This window comes from Trematomus bernacchii, unplaced genomic scaffold, assembly GCF_902827165.1.
Source record: "Trematomus bernacchii unplaced genomic scaffold, fTreBer1.1, whole genome shotgun sequence".
Lineage (NCBI taxonomy): Eukaryota > Metazoa > Chordata > Actinopteri > Perciformes > Nototheniidae > Trematomus > Trematomus bernacchii.
In genome coordinates, this window is record NW_022987574.1 from 959,019 (window position 1) to 977,229 (window position 18,211).

An 18,211-nucleotide genomic window follows, 5' to 3' on the forward strand; every position below is an offset into this window, starting at 1 on the left:
TAAATAGTGTGTTAACCAAACAAATATAGCTAATGGTAGACCCCGGTACCGGGGGCACTGCCGCAACATCTTGCAGGAAAGAGTGTCTGAGGGCATGTTCATTTAATAAACTATGAATGTTTTATATCCATGTAACGGGAAGAAACTGATAATTTTTTTTTTTTTTTTTTCAAAAGAAAACCCACAATGCTAACACTGAGCCTCTGAATTAGCAACGAGCGAAAAATGCTAACAGATGACTGCACCGAAAATCACTCACACAACCTTATTATTTATCTCTTCTCAACATCCATGACATCGATTCACATCGTGAGGTGACACAGAATCTATGGGTACCCTCATTATCACTGAATTATACGAATTTGCGACGTTATAAACAAAAACAGACATCAAAACAGGTGACGCTAGGTAGCTAAAAATGCTAACATTCTTACCTTGGCTCTGTAGTCTCTCCAAATTGGTCTTCAATGGCATTAAAATGATAAAAACGCTGCTGAAGTTAATCCATAGGTTAATCCAATGTGTCTGTGTCCCTTTGAAATGATTTCTGATAATCCATGAGCAAACAGACGGATAATCCATGCTTTTACGTTTCTAGATGTCACAGCTAGACTGTAGCTTCACTCTAATGCAAAACTGCATGCGCGAAGCCCCCACCTTTTCTTTTCACAATGAGTGTGTGTGGGGGACTCCCCCTTCGATTCTATTGGCTCTAACGGTCAGAAAGAGGTGTCAACCATTAAAATCGAGCAAGGGGGGCCAGAGATATGGAAAATCCACCCAAATGACCCCAGAAGTGGTTTATTTTTTGCTAAATCTCTCTAAAAAGGTCAAATGTCACTTGTTTTGCATCAATCTTGATACAGGGTACTTATTATATGTTGTACTTTGGATTCCTAAAGCTTTTAGTCTACCTTACCATCATCCAAGGGTAGTTTTCAATATAAGTGGACGGACACTATAATTTACAGTTTTTTACTATGTAAAATCTGAGTTTTCTTTAAAATAAAAAACATCTATATTGATTCTGACTTTTCTACATCCAACTCACAGGTTTATCATTACTTTGAGAAAAAAGATTATTAATTTAACCCTTTTAGAAGGGAAGATATGGTCATTTGTTCTGGGAATGTCATTTTCGAGCCTGAGACCTGAAAAACAGGCTCAGGGCTTAACAGGTTAAAGGGTTCATTACACACTGCAGACTAATAACTGTTCTGCCAGTGAGTCTTTATTAGACAGCCAAACAGAGGGTCTCACACTTCAGATAGGACATTAAACCACCAAGTCCACTTTCTAATCTGTAACCACTTCACAACCACTTTAAATTGTCTACTGTGTTTGATGTGCTACCAAAGGGCAGTGATGGAGTGTAGCTTGCACTTCACTGAGTGTTGTCGATTCTAACAAACTCCACTCAGCCAGAGAGCTTCAAGTGTTGTGAAGCAAAGGGTTTTGATAAGAGTGTCTGTGAGAGCTGATTTACATAATTAACTCGAGGAGCCAAATGAAGGCTTTAGAATTTGGTCCCGAATAGTGTATTAAGGATGAATTGAAACGTCATTTGGTCAGATTTAATTTGAACATTGCTTATTTGCTTTAGAGTCCTGAAAGATCATACACTTTTTCAAATGCATTTCACTAAAGTACCTTCAATGTTGAGGAAGCACCTTGTGCTCTAAACACTATAGGTCAGTGTAATGCAAAAAGTCTTAAGAGATTAACCCACTAAGAAGATAATAGAAGAAGCAAAGACACTCTTAAATGTATGCCTATGTTTCACATTCAAGTAATTTAATCATAATTATTGCTTCACCGACATTCTTACTTGTCCTACATTTAAAAAAATGACGAGGCATCATAAAACGTATTTTTTTTAATGAGAGTGTAGAATCTGCATATTTTACCATATGAGTAAGAAAAAAAACGGAGTTAAGGCGGTGCCCTTCAGGAGAGTCCAGGCTTAACGTCCCTAAATGAGCTGTAAGTGTTATCATTATGCTAATTCCACCTTTCAATGAATTGGCTCACTTCACCCAGAAGCTCATTGTTCTCTGCCCTCCTGAGCTATATATTATAAAAGAGGTTGGTAACCCCGGGCAATCCTGGAGCTTCAGTAGCTCCGCTAATGCTTCAGGTCGAGATCCAAAAAAGCCGTTAGGAAGGGCTTTTACCCCCATGCTTCAATGGTGGTGCAAAACATTATTTCCATATGATGGTGGGTTTTGACAACAAAGATGATTTCAGGTGCAAATTCAATGGTCATGACTTACTTAGTAATATAGAGTTAGCACTAACATCTTCCTTGACCTCCATTGTAGCAGCTTGTTCTCATGGAATATGTCCCTCAGTAATGCCAACCTACACCCCCAAGGCACACTGTGATTGATGCTTCCAATCACAAGCCTTGTCAATATTTGATGAGGGGAAAAGATTGCTTTTCCCTTTTTCTCTTCTTTTTTCTGGATAGTCCAACTGCTATCAGGTCACACATCGAGCTCATGTAATAGCTGTCATTCCCGAATATTCTCTTTTGGTTTTAGTGATTTCTCATCACATTTTTTGCTAGAATTTGATAGTGAAATATAAGGAAATGGGAATAGAAGTTGCAGCATTTTGTAAAAAACAGAGAGAAAGAAAGACACAAATGTGGATTTCCTATCAGTTGTGACATCTCGATAACAATATAAACAGTGGCCAAATCCAAGTTATTTTTACTAACACAATAACAAAGTGTAGGTGCAATACCAACATGTGTAAAAGAGTATTGTGAGAAAAGTCCCACATGAAAGAGTGTGAGAGTGTGTAGGCTGGGTATCACCTCGCACTGTTTGCTTAAAGGAAACCACTACCATTGGCTTTCAGATGTCTGCCCTGATATCAGATATCTGCCCTGATTAAAGGATCTCATTGTGTACTGTTTAGAAAAAGAAGGCCTTGTTTGTTTATATTCATTACTCCCATTCCTCTTGTTCCTTTTCCTTTGTCTTGTCACACTGCTGTCTCATTGTATTAAGGTCACTCCTTTCCTTCTTGTATATACTTACCTATTGGTTCACTCTGGTTGGTCTGATGCCTGTGACTGTCTCAGGTCTGGGGTTGCTGTATGTTATCTAAGCTAACAAATTCATTGAATCTGACTTACGCCCGAATTCCCTTGTCTTGTTACCTTCATTCCCTGCCATGTCCTCCTTACATCTCTTTTAGTCCCTTGTGTTTTTTAATGGTCATAATGGGCATGGTACCATTTTCCTAAGTAGCTATAAAATAGAAGCTAATTAAAAGAAAATAGATAAGAAAGGGAACGCATAACCATTCCAAATCACTCCTTCTGTTTTCCACGTTGATGCCTTTGCAAAAGTCTTCCTACTTATTCTCTTTCCCCTTCCCACTTACCTCTATATCTGCTAATCAATATTTCCCACGCTTTCTCCGGAATCAAAGGCAACTCCTGCTCTTTCGTTTATCATCATGCTCCTTTTTCTAAGTCCTCTGACGTCAATTATCTGATAATTTGGCTAAAAATAACAGGAAACACGCAAGGTCACTGAAGTGAGTGGGAGTGAGAATCAATAACTGTGTCCAATAGTGTTTATGATGAATCTGAAGTGAGGTCAAGGATTGGTGAAGAGCTGATGTGCTAATGAAACAGCTAGTACTCATTTCTGTAGTCCCTGGGTTTTTTCATCTTTATTTGTCTCATATTCTGTTTGTTACTCTAGGTAATGAAGCCTGAAAGAGAAATGTAAGAGTTGATAGGAAATGCTATTCTGCCTGTTGATCAGCACCATTTTGATACCTATGGGGTGGGCATCAGTACACAAACGGGCGTACTGATGTCAGCATTTTAATGATGTGAATTTATTACAAGTTTTTCTTTTGATAGTCTAGGACATTAGTCCTGTTTGTAATGAAATTGTACTTGCCAAGTAAATAGCTAATAGCTGACAGGGCAAGAAACAGAGGCGGTAAGAGAATCAGAAATGTTAATACACCTCCTGATTAGTCAGACTTATTAGGACATTTTCAGAAAGACATTCTATATAAACCTGACTTGACATTCTGGATGAGGTGAATGGGACAGGTGAATGCTGTGGTTCTGAAAACAGCAATGTTCGTATGTAGTTTTGCTTGTTGAATTTAGCCACTAATCAACACATATTGCAGTTAAAGCAGTAGTGGCTGTGATACAAGGTTGATAGAGACCACTACACCTTAGAGCTTAATTGCCACCATTTCATTCCACAACCATAGATTCAGTGTGTTTAGTTTAGTTTCCAAGGATTATTTCTCAACTAAATGTCCATAAATCAGTTTAGGAATCCAAGAAAAAGACGTTGCTATCAGCTAATTCAGCAAACTTCAGCAACATGCCCATACACCAAAAAGTTATCAAATATAGGCTGAAAAAAGATGGTACCTACATGAGGTTTTGCAAGGGTATGTGTGACATTGATGTGACAGGTATGTCGATTATAAAGATTGCACAGTATACACTGCTATTAACTCTGTTGCAGTGAACATTAGAGGATCCCGCTCCTTAACATAGACACAGCCAGAGTCAGTATCTTTGACCGTGCTCAGCTCCACCGTTAGGTCATCATCACCTGAGGTCATATGATGCTTTCATTCAATGAATCAACACGACAGAAATAGCTTATTTTACGCTTGTTTATATTGCATGATATTTGATTTAGCAGGTCAGCAACATCATCCAGACTCGTAGTATTTTGTCTAAAATGTGTGTGTTTTTTTTTGTTCGGGAACATCTCAGCAGATGTGTTATAATTTAAACTTATGTGATGTCCTGTGCATTGAATTCAGGCTTCATGAACATCCTGATCTAGAGATGATTTGATGTGTCCTATGGATGCATGTTGTACTGCTTGCATCTGCATCCTTGGCAACAGGAAGAGATCGTTTTCATTATAGGCTATTTCTGTCTCATCAGATGGTATTTGACAGAAGAGATTGGAGGACAGATTGTGAAAAACAGGAAAGATGAATGAGAGAGGATGTCGTAGCAATCTCATCTATTGTGGCCTTTTATAAAAACACATTTGAAATGCTTGAATGCCGAGGACAGTGTTATATCTTTACTGAGTCACTTTACACACCTTGTCGTTCTCCACAGGGGAGAGACAAGTATTGCTTCAGTGAACCGTACAGGAAAACTGCAAAGAGAATTAAAGGGTTCTGTGCAGACAAAATGGTCCTTTCCTATCCAATGTTGAGGAATTTCTAAATCCTCTTAGTGTTCGAAATAATATGTTTATGGACAAATCACTTCCTGAATGAGTTTGTTGGTTTTCAACCTATTTAGTTGTTGAAGAACCATGAATTTTAGACCAATTTAATTATGACATTTCTTATTTATTTTACTTTTTCTTTTCAGTAAAATCGGACAAGATGGAGAAGGCAGAGATTGGAGAGAAGATGGAGGACAATGTAAAGAAGGTTGACCTGTTCGATCCTCTGGATAAAGATGAGCGTAAAAGCGTGAAGGTGGAATTCAGTGATACTCCAGCAGAGAAAGAGATGGAGAAGGAAAAACAAACGGAGACACAAAAAGAGAAAGAGAAAGAGGCAGAAAAGGTGAAGGAGAAAGAGGACGAAATAAAGGGGGAAGAAAAGGTTAAAGCAGAGAAAGAGACCGACAAAGTGAAGGTGACAGAGGCAGAAAAGCTGGAAGAAAAAAGAAAGAAAGAGACGGAGAAAGTGGAGCCAATGCAACAGAAGGAAAAAGAAGATAAAATGAATAAGGTTGAAGAATCACCAGATAGATTGGCAAAGACAGCGAAAGACGACAAGACAGAGAAAGTAAAGGTGACAGAAGCAGTAGAGAGGAAAGTAGAAGTGACAGAGAATGTGGACAAAAATGAAAAGTCCAAAATGGAAGAGAAGACCGAGAATAAAAACACAGAGAAGAATGAGAAAACCAAGATGAAGGATGGCAAAGAGCAGCAGATGGACAAAATGGAGAAGACCGCAGAACAACTGCAGACACCCGACCAGCTGGAGAAGGAGGCTGACGTGGAGACAAAGACGTCCCCTGAGGTGGAAGACACCAAGAAAGAAGTGGCAGACAAAGCCAAGAAGACAGAAAAAGACGACAAGGTAGAAACACCAACGAAGAAGAGCGATAAGGAAGAGAAGCAGGACAAAATACAGGCCAACAAGAAGGTTCTGGAGAAAAAGGATGACAAGAAGGACAAGACTGCAAAAACAGATGTAGGAGACAAGGCCAAAAAAGCAAAACCTGCAACAAATGGAAGCAGCGCCCCACTGAGCAGAGACCTGGCAGACAAGAAACCCAAGGTAGGAGCCCCCCCGATGCACTGACACACAGATACTGTACGAGTCTATACTCAAAACAACCATGGCTGAGACTGATACCCTATTTTGACACACCAGACTAAAACTTGCTCCTACTGTATGTAAGAAATGATACAGACACGGTTTGTTTTCTATGGCAAGCAGATGCTGGACAGCTTATAACTTCACATTTTTATGATGGACACAATGAGTTATAAGGTAGAGTAGAAAAATCAACATTTCACACCATGACAACTGTTTTTCCCGGTAAACCATGCTTTTTCCAGTTGTCTTGCATCAGTACAGGTGGTGTTTGAGGTTGTACCTTTACAAAGTTAAATTTCATCAATTAGGCATGTGCATTTATAAGTGATGAGAAAGTTACTAGAAAAAGCAGAACAAGGGTATTTATTTATTGGCTTGATTTGATAGATTTTTACATGTTTTACTGTTTGTACGGCTATACATCAGGTTTAAACCTGTTTATAAATGTATTTAAAACTAGTAAACACATATAATATTATCTATAATGTTATCTATTATTCATTAACATTTTATACACATACAAACGTTCTTGACGCTGACAGTCAGACTGTTCAACAACTCACAGCCACCCTACCCACACTTGAGTAAATACATATATGAAAATGGTCTTACATAATTACTTTGTTTGCAATTTGTACTGTATTTAACGGAAATTCAAATATGTTACTGCAATCAGGTATTTGATGAATCCACACACACTTTAATTTGCTTTGTTTTTACACCCTAGTTAAAGGTGGTTAACTTTTTTCTTGTAATGGGTAATTGATGGACAATATGTATTTCGGAAATCAAGCATGATTTTAAGGGTGGGTTTAAATCACGGAAAAAGCCATTCATCGTGCATGCTGCTAAGCTTCTGCTACTGCTTCTTTATACCTACTGTATTAGTGCAGTATGGAAGGTCATAAAGGTAACTGTGGAACCCAATACCTTTTATTATGTTCCTACATTTTAATTTATAATTTATGAGTATAATGCTACTTTTGTTGCTTAGTTTTTATCCTCCATTTTCCTTATGGTTTCTTTCCTTTGCTTTCCCTCCTTATTTTGCCCTCCATTGCTCCTGAATGTTTTGGTCATCAGCCTGCTGTCGGGGCAACCAAACTGAGCGCCGCTGCTAAAACACGCCCAAGTACATCGGCTACTGGTGGTCCACTCACAGCCACTCCTAAGCGCCCTTCATCCTCCTCCACCAACACCTCCATCTTAGATAGAAAAACAACCACAGCCAAGGCACCAACCACAGCAGCTGTTGGTGCCAAGCGGCCCTCCACCACTTCCACCAGCCGCCCTGCATCCTCCATTTCCACCACTGCACGTGATGTCAGGCCCAAGGTAAGATTCAGCTGACAGGGTGTCCGTCAAAGGATGCAGAATGAGTCACAGAGACTTTCATCTAATGAGTTTGGATCAAGGATAAAGACGCTAACCAACCATTGTTTAACCATGGTTACATGCGTAGCTTTTGTTAATTTGTGGCTCACAAAATCGAGTTTCTGAACATCTGATCCCAGTGCCTCATGCCTTTTAAAACAGACTCACAATTGAGTATTTCAAAAAAGAGAAAGATAAGATAAGAGGTACTTTATTGGTCCCAAATTAGGAAATGTTTGCGTCGCAGCAGCATAGAAAACAACAAAACAAGGCATTGCACTCAAGTAAAAATTAAAGAGTAGAAATAAACAACACTAGACATTTAAACATCTCAAAATTGAATTTAAACAGCATTAAAAAGTAGAAAATATACAGTAGACCGTGGAGATAAAAAATCCATAAACTGTGACAATAAAACACTATTGAAGGGAAATCTGATGAATCCTGAAAGGGCGCATCTCGAGGGTGAGCAGTACAAGGTGCATACATTATATTTACAATTTGTTTATAAGTTGTAGCTGATGTTTTTCATGAGTAGATGTATTAATTGATGTATCATGTCGAAGCTAAAATGTAAACATGTTGTCTTTAAGATGCCTTTAGTCGCTGTTTATTCTTCTCCATCTCACATGCTTTTACAAACTTGAAACAACAGACATAACAAAGTCATTACAAAAGGCTCATGAGTTTTTCATTTTCTAATAAGCCTGCCATTTTAATAGTGAAGTAATTAACATTGTGTGGCAACAATCAATCAAGTAAAGGTCCATAAGAGCATGTATTATTGTAGGCGAGGATACAGTAAACATCCACTATGGTGTTTCCACAACTGCTGTTTCTATTAATGGCTTATAATTATGATATTAAGTATAAGTACATTTTTTGATTGAAAACATCTTAATGACCTTGGAAACCATAGGTAACGAAACAATGGCAACACGAGTTCCATTGAGTAGCCCTTCTGGAGATTTCAATTTGTAGCACCTGACTTTTAGTTCAATACAGATACTCAATTAACCTAATACATGAGTCCTAAAAAGTCCTAAAGTGCACACAAAAATGTAAATGTTCACACCCCCGATCAATGATATCAAATTCACCTGCTGAGGAAGACCATGCGGAATGACTGAATGACCAAGACAGATTCTTAGCTTGTAGTTTTGTCAACATAAGTACATTATTTAGTAACACAACAAAATGTCATTGCTTGCTTATCAACACTCTTTTTTATTATATCTTTGCATTTGATTTCTGCACAGCATTCTGGATAATTTACCACCATAATGCAACGTTCCTGGTTCATTTCATGCATGGGGGCATTTTGTCTCTAAAACAGATGAATATGCCCTTAAAATGTTTTGTTTTTATTTGGGATTTGTCACTGGATAAATATTATATTAATTGGGCTGCAGGTCTTGTCTGCTTCAAGCACAAATCTCTAAAGTTGACTTTTTGTTAGTACAGTCATTGATAACTTTATGTCCCCTTTTTCGAGCTCGGTTGCCTTTTCTTAACACTACAACCAGTGTGACACCACAACGGAAGAATTAGCAGCCTTTATTTAGCCTCCCAGCGCAGCGCTCAGGGCTGCAGGGTGACTCAGTGCAGAGCGGCTAGCTTGTTGCAGGATGGCTCAGCTGTATGTGGAGCGTGGCATCATCGTAGGGTTATGAGGGGAAATCTGCTGCTGAATGTTGTGTGCAATCGTCAAGTAGCATCTACATGTATCACGCACATTTTTGACCTGAATTCCTCTGTAAAGTCACTGAACATTTGCCTGAACTGATGACAGGAGCCAGACCAACAACATGTTTTTGTTACAGGACCAGTGTGCTCAACAGTAAAACACAGATACTTAAAAGTGGAAAAGTTATTAAAACTAAAATGAAAATGAAAAATAGTATATCAATAGCTATAAACAATATACACAATCCTGGATAATTAAAATGTTCTTTAAAAAGGTCAAAGATACTGCAGTAGCAGGAATATAGGCTTATAATATACTGTATATACATAAGATTTAAGATTCAAGGCTTTTATTGTCATGTGTACATAGCTACAGTGTAGATATATCAATGAAAATCTTAGGTCACAGTCTCCTCCAACAGTGCAACACAATAAAACAGATCAAATAGTTAAAATATTGCAAGTAAATACAAGATAGTATATCATTTACAGATATATGTTTTATTACTCATGTTACCGCTAACAGAATATGATTTGTTGTTGATGGTTTTTGATCGATTTGTAGCATTTGCTCATGCTGAAAATGCTTTCATTCATAAATCTTCCTCACCTGACATCCCTGGTGTTTTTATTTGTCTCCCTCTCCTCAGACAACCACAGAGAGGCGCCCCCTTGTGCCAAAGCCTAGCACTGCCTCCTCAACAGGCTCCACAACTGCCACCAAAAATGGAACTGCTACCACAGCAGCCAGTAAAACTGCTTCATCAGTGCGCACGACAGCGTCTACTCGCACCGTTCCTACCACCGCAGCCAGAAAGCCTCTGGGTATGACAGAGATGCACACACAGATTCTTGTACACACATAAGGTTTTGATGCTCAGTATTTTTATCTCTGTGCTTTTGTGCATCACCATCTGTTTTTTTAGCCTCCAAGACAGACAGCAAACCAGGAGAGGAGAAGAAGCCCGGCACTGTAAAGACATCTGCAGGTACAAATGCACTCCCTTCACCTGTCAGAACATACAAAAACAGAAAGCAGTCAAAAAATACTCTCTCTACTATCTGCCTGTAAAATGTCATTAAAGCACAGAAAGAGACTCATTTAAATAACACATGTACTTGAACAAAAGATACATGTCAAGTTACATACAGTATATATCTCATGACCCCTCTGTTATGACAACATTTTAAAACATTGTGACGTGTCTGGTTGTAACTATTCCTAGTGCAAACTGCATACTACCAAAAAAAAACGTATCATGTGTCTGCAGTGTGTGAATTTGACTTTTTTTTACTAACTCAAATGCTTTATTTTTTTAATTCCTTTGTTTTTTCTAATGAATTAGCCAATATGGTAAGGTTGGTTTGATCAATATCAAAATTATAAAAAGGATATTTTTTTGATACGGCACAATATGTCAATTCTATGCAAAATCAGTTGATAACGAGTAAAAAAAAAAGTAATTAAATAACATAATTGCACTACATTAGACTAGAGTCCTATACTGTACAGCTTTTGGTAATTTTCAGTACAATTACCCCACAAAAATATATATATTATATTTTTCACTAATGATCATCATATAGTTAGTGACATTAGTTAACATGTGTCATACACTGCATTTATTTTTTACTTATTTTTATTTAGAAGTTTAGAATTGCAACATTGTTTTTCTACTTTCACCTCTACTTCCAGTGATCATAACCTCTTTACATCCCTTGTTGTGAGTTACTTTTCCAATATGTTTCACATAATAAGTAATTGCCAAGATCTATGTGACTTTTACATAGCCACAATCAGGACCATTATCTCAATAGGAGTTAGAATTTAGTATTTAATAAAATCTCTACCGGTGCCAATATTTCTGACCTCCCACCGCAGAGCTCTCTCTTCCTATGTGACTTTGCTCTCTGCATATATTTCTGGTCCTCTTTGTTCTTCACTCTCCTCATCTGTAATCCTTTTCCTCATTTTTACCTCCCCGCTCTCTCGTCATACACAGTTACAGCTTTACTGTCGACAGATTAGTTTACATTTTGGCAACAGGAGAGCTGTCAGCAGGAGTGTGACACTGCAGCACACACTGTCCAAGCATGACAATGCTGGGTAGGCTCACAGAGAGAGAGAGGCTTTATTGCTGAACGGCCCTGGAGAGTTAAAACCCTTCACCGCAGCAGTCAGTGGATTACTGTCCCCTCGCTGTTGACAGGAGTTTGAAGCTCCTGCTGATACAGCGGGAGGATTTCCTCAATTAAACACGTCTTAACAAGAGCTGGAGATATACCAAAGGCTCTCAGGGACAGCAGGACATATGCAGCACTCTGAAGAAAAAGCTGACATGTAGCAAAGTGAATATGAATTGACACATTTTCAAGTGCCTTGTGGTTTAGCAGGCTGAGGGGAAGGATGCTGAAAAGTATTCACTAAAACCCACAGGAAAGAAATGGTATTCCTTTCAAAGGTGCACTGGTGATGATACTCTCTCTGTTTGCCTTTGTTTTGATATCTAGTCTGCTCTCCATCTCTGTCTTATTTTTATATATTTAGTTTATTTACTCTCCTTTTTTGGCTAACTTATTTGTCAGGGGATTGACTGTAAATGACAGACAGGATGTATTTACAGTGGTTGTGTCAGTATGCCTTGAATACATAAAACCTTGCTCGTTCTAAGCACATCACAGTTTGGGATATTTTTCTCATCTGTATGGGGTTGCTTTACACGCACAAAATGTGGGCTGGCTTTACACCCACGGCCCTATCAGAAACGTTGCTGTATCAGAAACAATGCGCGACGTGTTTTGGAAGTAATATGGTCTGTATTTATTAGCAAGCATCGCTAACACTCAGAGCTAACGCTGTTTCAGAAATAATCCTTGATGTGGTTTGGAACATAATATGGTGTTTAATCACGGCAGCGTTTAGATGAGTATCTGGGTAGAATTCTCCTGTATGAGCTCTCCTCTCTTTTTTCTTTTTTTTTCCAAAGCTCAGAATCAGCAATTCTCTAACAGGGCTGAAATAGAGGGGTATGATGCATGGCTATGATGGGTGATCTGTTTGGTATTTTGAGCAAAACACTTCATAAACATGTTTTTTATATATCTGTAATATATGCCTAAAAATAGTAATTAGGAGACCTTTAAGTAAGACCGTTCAAAAATAATTTATCTAATTTACAATAAAGCTCTATAAAGCTTTGAATAACTCTCCCACTCCATTTCTACTAGCCGACCCCACCAAGCCCAAGACCACCACCACCACCTCCACCACCCGCAGCACTACTTCCACCCTCGCTGCACCTCGCACCCGACCCACAGCAGCCAAACCGGCCCCCTCCTCCTCCTCCACCACTGGCACAGCACCAGAGAAGAAGCCCTTGGTGCCGCGTACCTCCCGGACCACTTCCTCAACTACCACCACCACCTCCACCTCTAGGACCGCTGCCCGCCCCGGGACAGCCCCGGCCCCCGACATTCGTAACGTCCGCTCTAAGATTGGCTCCACTGACAACATGAAGCACCAGCCTGGAGGAGGGAAGGTAGGTCCTCCAACTGCAGCTTTCATAATTACATGAGTGTTTTGCTTCTAATCACGTGTTTTCTGACACTGGCCCCCCCCCTTGACTAACGTTTTAGGTGATCTGAAGGCCTTTTTAACCTGCACCAGTGGCTTCCTGTGGCCCTCACTTACTCTTCAAACTTCTTTCTGAAGCTCTTCTCTTGAAATAATAACCAGAGTGAACGTACCACTATCCATAGTGTATATATAACCAGCTATCAACATGTTAGCATAATGTACAAGGTTATTTCACCTCACTAGATTTTTCCGCACCTTCTTTCTCATTGTTATTGGCTTTGTCACTTGCTTGTAAAACCAAGCAATAAGTCATATCATATCAAGCATAAGTCAATCCTCTGCATGTCTATTTAGTACCATTTCACCCATGTTAAGCTTTGATTTCTGTATTTGATCCTCTGTCCACATACATAATTCCCTGCACCTCTTCCTGCATGGCATCCTCCTCCTCCTGCGTGTTGTTATCATTTGTTTTTGTTGTTGACCCCGGGTGGGCTTGTCTCCCCAGGTGCCATCTGCCTCTCAGAGCAGAGGCGTCCTCTCCAAAGATACAAGCCAAGGCAAAGTGAGTCCCCTCCTCATCCTCCCCAACCTCACCACAACATCCAACTCCCACCCCTCTCTTCTCTTTTGTTGGTTCTGTTCATACATATTTTTGCTATTTTCTTTTCAACACATGTTTTTGGTTGGTTTAATGTGAATAGCTCTACTGAGGGCTTTTGACCATGTGCTATTATATTTTAAAACCATTTAATGTCTTTCTAGGATCAAATTGAATTAATGTATCTTGCAAAATAGCTCTTCTATTTAAGGCAAACTAGGGCTTTTCTACTTTACTTCCAGGGTACTCAGTTTGGCAAAAACAACTTTCAATTCCAAGTGTTGTTACCTGGAGGTATCCAATGATGTTAAGGTGTTGATGAATGGAAAATCATTTTAAAAAGTCCTTAAACTAAACCAATCCACCTACTGTAGTTCAGTGCTAAAACTAAATACAGTGTTTTCCTTTCAAACCAAAGTAGTAACAGCTAGCTGCAGTTGGTCACTTTCATGAAAATAAGTCAACAGTTCCAATAATATACAATATTATTCTGAAGTCGGTGCACTCCATATCTACATTTTTGAAGTTGGTAGATGTTGCATAACTACAGCAGGGGGGCTTCTCTATCACACACAACAGGCTGCACTGGTGACCCCTGCTGGTAGGACCCTTGGGATCAGGGCCATCACTTGTGGTCCACAGCTGAGAACTCTGTGACTGTGTGGAGAGAATGTGTGTTTGTGTGTCTGTGTCTTATGGAAACGACAAACAAGCAATGAGCTTTACTATTATTACTTCTAAATTCTAGAAGTTTTCTGCCTGGGGTTTGTTTTGTTACTTCTAGCAGTCTAACCTGTCATTGAACTAAAGTATTAATGTTTGCCACTACTCACTGTGTGTCAACCGGTTAATGTTCGTGTGTGATTGCATGTGTTTGCTCTATAAAAGAGGTTTACGTGTGGAATTGTGATATTTGGTTTTTACCAGACCTGATTTTCATACCTTCCTTTGGATTTCTGTCACTGTCGCTATTCATGTGGCAACACAAGACTGCTTACATTCCCAGCAGTTAATATCAAGCGCACCTAAGATAGTTCAAATGTTTTTAGGCGTGTTCAGTGTTTCCCAGGTGAACCTTGCTTCATCCTTCTGTCCTTCTAACCCTGCCCGTTATGGTGATCTATTCTCCCTTCTCCTTTTCTACCCTTTTCTGTAATCTTTTCTCTTTTTCTATTGCTTTAACCTTTCTTTCACTTCCTCTGGTGTCACCCCTTCCCCCCCACTCCCTTGCTTTCCTCTATTTTCCCTCTTGCTGCTATGCTGGTTCCATATAGGTTCACATTGTATCCAAAAAGCTGGACTTTAGCCACGTCTCCTCACGGTTGGGCTCCAAGGACAATATGAAGCATGTTCCTGGTGGAGGGAAAGTAAGTACAGCCTGGCCTACAAGCAGAGCTCATAAGCATTGGCCAATCAGTCAAATAACGTGGCTTTAGGGAACAGAGCATGGAATAAATATTGTATTTTCATCTCTATTTTGCCCAAATCAAAGAGCGCTCAAATCACTTCCAACCTGAGTGAGTTGTACAGTCTGTACAGCTTTTAAAAAAAGTTAAGGTAGCTCTTAAAGTCAAGCTACAGTACTTATGGCCGCCAACACTTTCTCTCTGCTCTCTTAGAAGTTTAGGGGATTTTTGGACAGCATGCTAGCAAGCCTGATGTATCAGCCCTTCCCCAGAACCCGCTGCACACCCCCTTGCTCCTTTAACCCCTCCTGTGTTGTCTTGCCCTCTCACTAACTTACTAAAAACGATTAATAAACTAGCAAACAATCAACACTGGCCTCTGATTGGCTCGTGGTAAAGATTGTCTGTTTCTGAGGAGAGTATCATCACAAACAGGTACATTTGGGAACTCTTGATATTATGCTTTCTCTTTATTTTCTGGCTTTTTTCTCACCTTCTGCAGCGTGGTGTTCCTGCCATCTTTACAGAACACGTCTAAAATTGTTTTACTTCTTAAGATATTGAAATAGATTTGTGGTCACACTTTCATGTATATAATGCATTAGAAATATACTTATATATTTATGTGCTGTTATCCCTAATATAATTAAAATGATAAGCACTTGTAAAAAGGGATAATGCTTGATGACAAAGACTTTTATAACTACATATGAGGTCAAGTATCAACATTGCTGTTCACACAATGACCCCTCGGGTGTATTAATGATATTATTATGATGCTTTATCACACTTATTAAAAGCCATTTAAACTATTGGAATTATACTACACTATAGTCCTGTATGCGAATGACCAGTAATTATACAATATTATGATACTTGACCTTATAAGTCATTATATAAAGTTTAATAAGGTGTTAAAATAATTGTTAGAAAGCATTATGATCAGTGATACAATATTAGTGCTTATAGTTTTATTTATGCAGTACTTCAAATATGGTTTATAATGCATTATAGACGTCAAAGAAAGTGTGTTCAAGATAGTGTTCAAAAACCTGAATTCTACTTTCTATAACATCCAGATACAATCAGCAGATTGTGTTCCACCACTTGTTGCATCGTGATGGTGGTGATTAATGTGTCAATGGTGCTTTTATTGCAGCTGAAGAAGGAATAGCCCCTAAAATGAAACCATCGAGGGATCTCTGTATAACGTTTTAACACTTAAGGCTTGTGTGACATTTGGCAGGTGCAGATTCTCAACAAGAAGGTGGATCTGAGTAAGGTGACATCAAAGTGCGGCTCCAAGGACAACATCAAGTACAAACCTGGTGAGCTGGGAAATGTAGTTTTTACCCTATTGCATTTAATCCATCCCTTCGTAAAATGCTCATAAGCTGTTAGACGGACCTAGATGAAAAAATGATATCAGTCTTTCGTAAAGTATATAATGTTTGGGTGAGGTTTTGATTCAACTTTGACCCCCTGTCTTATTAAGTGGATCTTGAAATCATTATACAGGTGCCAAATATGTATGGCAATATACAGTCAAATAAACAAGATTAGTGACTTGACATAAAGAAGGCTGTATAGAAGCTGGATCTGTTTTGCACATGGTCATAACATTGAAAAGCTTGTATCCATGCCTGTGTATTGCATGAGTATTTAGCTATCATAATAACAATGTTTCTGTGTGCTGCAGGCGGTGGCGTTGTAAAGGTCGAGTCCCAGAAGGTGAGCTTCAGGGAAAAGGCCAAAGTGGGCTCCATGGACAACCTGAGCCATTCCCCTGCTGGAGGAGACATGAAGGTGAGATTATTATGGGGGACATCTTACAGTCTGCACACAGTTTGTCTGTCTGTTAACTTTAAACTGTTTATATTATATTCCTGTATAGTGGAAAAGCAGATCAGGGCACTGCAATTGAAGCACTTTAATAACCCAGCCAATCACAATAAAGATAAATCCGGTTTCACAGTACATTGGCAAGTTAAAATTCAAATACACTTACTGCTTTTAATAACAGTCATTACACATTATGCATAATTGCAACCTGCTTGAGTTAGTCATTATGGCAACACAGTGTGCATTTCAATGACAACTTCTTTATTATTATTTACATTAAATGCTTTTGAGGCAATGAAAGCAGTCCTTTAGGGCATTATTTACTTCCTCCTATAAACATAGGTTTGTGACCCACTGCCAATAATGAGACAAATCTCAGTCTTCAATCTGTATCTGAAAAGGTTTTACGTACCTTTTGTCATTAAAGTAATAGCTCTGCTGTTAAAAGAGAAACTAGAGATACTTTTTGTAACATTCATGTATAAATATCTAACAACGTTCACCTTTATCTAAAAGAGTTCCGCCCACTCTTAACCAGTGAGAAGATCCCAGAAGAAATACAAATATGAAGAAAGTTCAAACCTGTTCCAACTGGCAAAAAGTGTATCCATCTCAGAACCTATGCAGCACTATTACTTCAGGTGTTTTAAGCTTTTCGTGCACATTCCACCACTGTGTTCATAAACTAAAAGATGGGTGGCTTCAAGCTTCAATAACTGATGACAGCCTGTCATAAACCATCTGTGGCATCCTGCAACCTTTTCATCTGAACCTGCAAACGGCCCCTTTTCTCCTGATCTTTGTCCATCTGTTTAAAAAATGTCTGAATACCTCCCTGCAGGGCACAGCTCCGCTCGGCCCTGTCAAAAACACGCAGAGAGAGAATGAGAGAATGAGAGGAGACAGGCATACAGGCATACAGAGAAACGGTTGACATGACGTTCAGAGATTTCTAAAATATGAAACATTTCAAAAAGGATTTGAATCACCGAGAAACTTATAGAGAGACAATACATGATGAAGTGACCTATTCCCTCATCCTCTCTGAGCTTTTATTGTTTCATGACCCCATCCTTAACTCACATTCTCATCTTCACACACGGTTTCACCCATAATGTGCACCCTCCAACCCGGTGAAGATGCATAATCAACCGCTAAAAATAGCATTCCCATATTAACCTGTCTAAGCAAGCTGTTATCTTTGTGATAGCTCTCTAATAAGTTCTAACTGAAGTCTATTTTTACAGATATATATTATTATTAATACATGATATTGCTTTATCATGCAGAGGGGTTGTGGTCCATGAGAAATGTATATTTATTTGACATGTTGATGTTGAATTTACGATTTTGCTTTCTATCATT

General features: G+C 38.9%; 1 protein-coding gene across 1 annotated transcript in view; it reads left to right on the forward strand.

Annotated features, from left to right (window-relative positions):
- The window catches only part of LOC117479642 (microtubule-associated protein 4), a 99,937-nt gene that overhangs the window by 75,621 nt on the left and 6,105 nt on the right, over positions 1-18,211 (forward strand). Inside the window, 9 exon segments of the mRNA XM_034126746.1 lie at positions 5,396-6,318; positions 7,444-7,695; positions 10,071-10,245; positions 10,347-10,409; positions 12,649-12,959; positions 13,506-13,562; positions 14,873-14,965; positions 16,251-16,332; positions 16,704-16,810. Of these exon segments, the coding sequence (XP_033982637.1) occupies positions 5,396-6,318; positions 7,444-7,695; positions 10,071-10,245; positions 10,347-10,409; positions 12,649-12,959; positions 13,506-13,562; positions 14,873-14,965; positions 16,251-16,332; positions 16,704-16,810 (2,063 nt within the window).